The 2,797-nt window shown below is 40.7% G+C and overlaps 1 protein-coding gene across 1 annotated transcript; it reads right to left on the reverse strand.

Moving 5' to 3' along the window:
- Positions 1 to 242: 242 nt before the first annotated feature.
- On the reverse strand, positions 243 to 2,107 carry LOC129306247 (protein CANDIDATE G-PROTEIN COUPLED RECEPTOR 7-like). The gene has a single exon (XM_054946720.1). The coding sequence runs from the start codon at positions 2,084 to 2,086 to the stop codon at positions 566 to 568; it is 1,521 nt and encodes a 506-aa protein (XP_054802695.1). The 5' UTR covers positions 2,087 to 2,107; the 3' UTR covers positions 243 to 565.
- Between the last annotated feature and the right edge of the window lie 690 nt (positions 2,108 to 2,797).

The raw sequence follows: 2,797 nt of genomic DNA on the forward strand, positions 1-2,797 counted from the left end.
ATGATGTAAACGTAAAAGCATACTCTAAACAGAATGCAAAGGAAAATAATAAATGATATATGGAAATGCGCGCCTTGTGCAGTTCAATTGTGCAAGGAAGTCGAGGAAGCAACGCACAGTGCATGCGCTAATGACACAATCAATCAAAGAATGTTGGCCCAGACGGCACCAGAAACACTTGAGTGGAAGTACAAGTACGGAAAATCCACAGCCTTATCACAAGTAGCAGTATTGCTCAGTCATGAGTAAGCTTATAACCATTTCTCAAATGACAGAGCTCGAAATGAGTGTTCGTTGTGTTTCATATGCGGAATACAATACATTGTGGCAAAAAATTTCATTAGCTAAACAAATAGGCAGTATTCCAGTATCAGTATTTTTCTCATAGTCAAGGGAGATAGAGGGAAAACAAAAGAAAAGGAAAACCGGATAAACAGCATTGCACTAGCAGCGGACCTGAACCACAAATATGATAGTGAATCCATGACATCGGACAACCTGATAAATTGCATTTGTTAGAGGCATGTCAACAAGGAGGACCAGCTGAACTCCTCCACCACCCATCTCAGAGCTCGAATTCTTCATCTTTAAGAGCCATCTCTGCAGCCTCTTCTTCCTCCTCGTCAAGGACGAAGTACTCATTCTTCTCCACCGGTCTAAACATGTAGAACATCACCATGTAAAACGCAAGACTCGCGATCTCCTCGGCAGCTTGACTAACCCACTGGTACTTGTATGCAGCAATAGTTCTCAGCGCAAACACTACTATCCGTGTGAAATATAAATACCCTATGACAACAATATAAAACTGCCTGAAAAGTGTCAGCTTAGCTAAATTCCTAGCAGCCTTGCCGTCGGTCTTGGACGTTTCTCGCAGAGATCTTATAGACCATACAATGGGGAAAATGATAGCACAGCAACAAATAATATCTACCAGTAAGAAGACTTGATTCCATGTAACCCAATCCTTGATGAAGGGCCCGGTCTCACCGATCACAACAGAAGCCACGTTAGCCAAAACCTGAAGCGGGATCACAATCATCAACACTTTTTTCTCTCTCTCTTGCAAGAAGGGTTTGAGAAATGACCACCCGGTCCCGATCAGTATGATAACCGTGAAGAGCAACACCACCCGGATGAACTGGAATATATAAAACAACACATCCCATCCATGAGGTGTTCCCGTGGTCTTGACATAATGCTTATCCTCGGCGGCGAAAATCAGATTCAAAGCCTTTACGAGAAGCAGGCCGGCCATCAATAGGTGGATGCGATGAACGGATCGCTTGTTTGTGTAAGAAATGTAGACCCAGAACCCCAAGAAAGCAAAGTAGGCGAGGGAGAAGAGAAAGTAGAGGACGGGGAGCTGAGTTTGACCGGCAGAGAGATAGTCCTTAGAACCATCCGCGTCAAGATTATAGACCTCGGTGCGGACGACCATGGAGACGGCGGTTTCGGGAGCGCAATTGGCAAAGAAAAGGCTGTATTCATTGGGTGTGGTAACGGGGTAAGATCGATTGAAGGATGCAAGAGGAGGGGGAGAAAGGTCACGGAAAGTAAAGAGACGGGATATGTAGTGCGAATCAAGGACGCAGAAGGAGGGGTTCTGTTGGATCTCGATGAGGACCTGAACAAGGCTTTCTTCGTTGAGGAGGAAGAAGCCGAGGTTCGAAGACTGGGGTTGAGATGCGGAAGAGAGGGCAGCGACGGAGACGGAGGAGACGGCGATGGAAACGTGACCCTTGTGGGTGAAGCCGAATTTTTCAAACAGAATCATGGGTCGAGTGTCGGAATTTATGGTTAGGGACTTGATCTCGGCGGAGGATGGGGAGAGAACGGAGAATAGGAGGAGGAGGATGAGAACGCAGAAGAGTGTTTTGGCCATTCTGACGGCGGAGGAGAAAGCAGGAGCCGGTGGTGGCAGCGGTAATTCGGGAAGAGGGAGATCGGGGATCAGCGCCAACCTGAGCTCACAGATTCGGAAATGGTTGGGAGATCTGACCGTCTTATGCCAGCAAACGACGTCGTGATGTTGAAATGTATGACGGCACAATTGTTGCTGGCGTGGGCTTTTGGACATGCCCATCTTCTTTAGGGCCAATGGCCCTTTTTTTAATATTTTTTTATTATTATTAATATTTATGAAACATCCAATATTTCCCCTGTTCTTTAAAAAGGCAAACTTCGTTAAAGTTACCATTTTGTATTATAATAACTATATATATCATAAGAATTTAATGAATATTTTAAATTTTAAATTATTACGTGAATAATATTTTAAATTTTAAACTCTTAAAATATATTAAAAATTTTCTTAATTTTTAAATTATGAGTGTCTAACTGACCATTAAATTTGAGAAAATATGCATTATTTTTGTGGCTTTGGGGTTCGATTGTTTGCATATGGCACTCACCTTGATCTTTAAAAATAATGATCATTTTCTCTAAATGACAATGTTTCAAACACTCAAAAATTTATACATTTTAGGAGTTTTGAGTAGAAGATATTATTTACATAATAGTTTAAAGTTTATGATATTCATTAAACTTATGATAAATTTTAAGGTATGGCAAATTTTATTGATATACAAAATCAATAAGCCAACTCGTTAAAAATAGAAGAGCATTAGATATTAAAATTAAAAATGTAATATAAAAAATAAAATTTAAAAAAACCACGTGAATAAAATGTTTGTGAGAATAAAATATTATTTTCATTTTACAAAAAACTATTATTCTCATTTTAACACCGAGACAATATTGTAGCAAGAGATAATGAAAAGGCAGCGAAGGAAAC

Source organism: Prosopis cineraria, unplaced genomic scaffold, assembly GCF_029017545.1.
Source record: "Prosopis cineraria cultivar Desert tree isolate PC_DT_omini unplaced genomic scaffold, ASM2901754v1 PC3, whole genome shotgun sequence".
Lineage (NCBI taxonomy): Eukaryota > Viridiplantae > Streptophyta > Magnoliopsida > Fabales > Fabaceae > Prosopis > Prosopis cineraria.

Bases quoted from the DNA above. Each gene is read 5' to 3' on its own strand.
- LOC129306247 (XM_054946720.1), bottom strand. From the start codon at position 2,086: ATGGGCATGTCCAAAAGCCCACGCCAGCAACAATTGTGCCGTCATACA.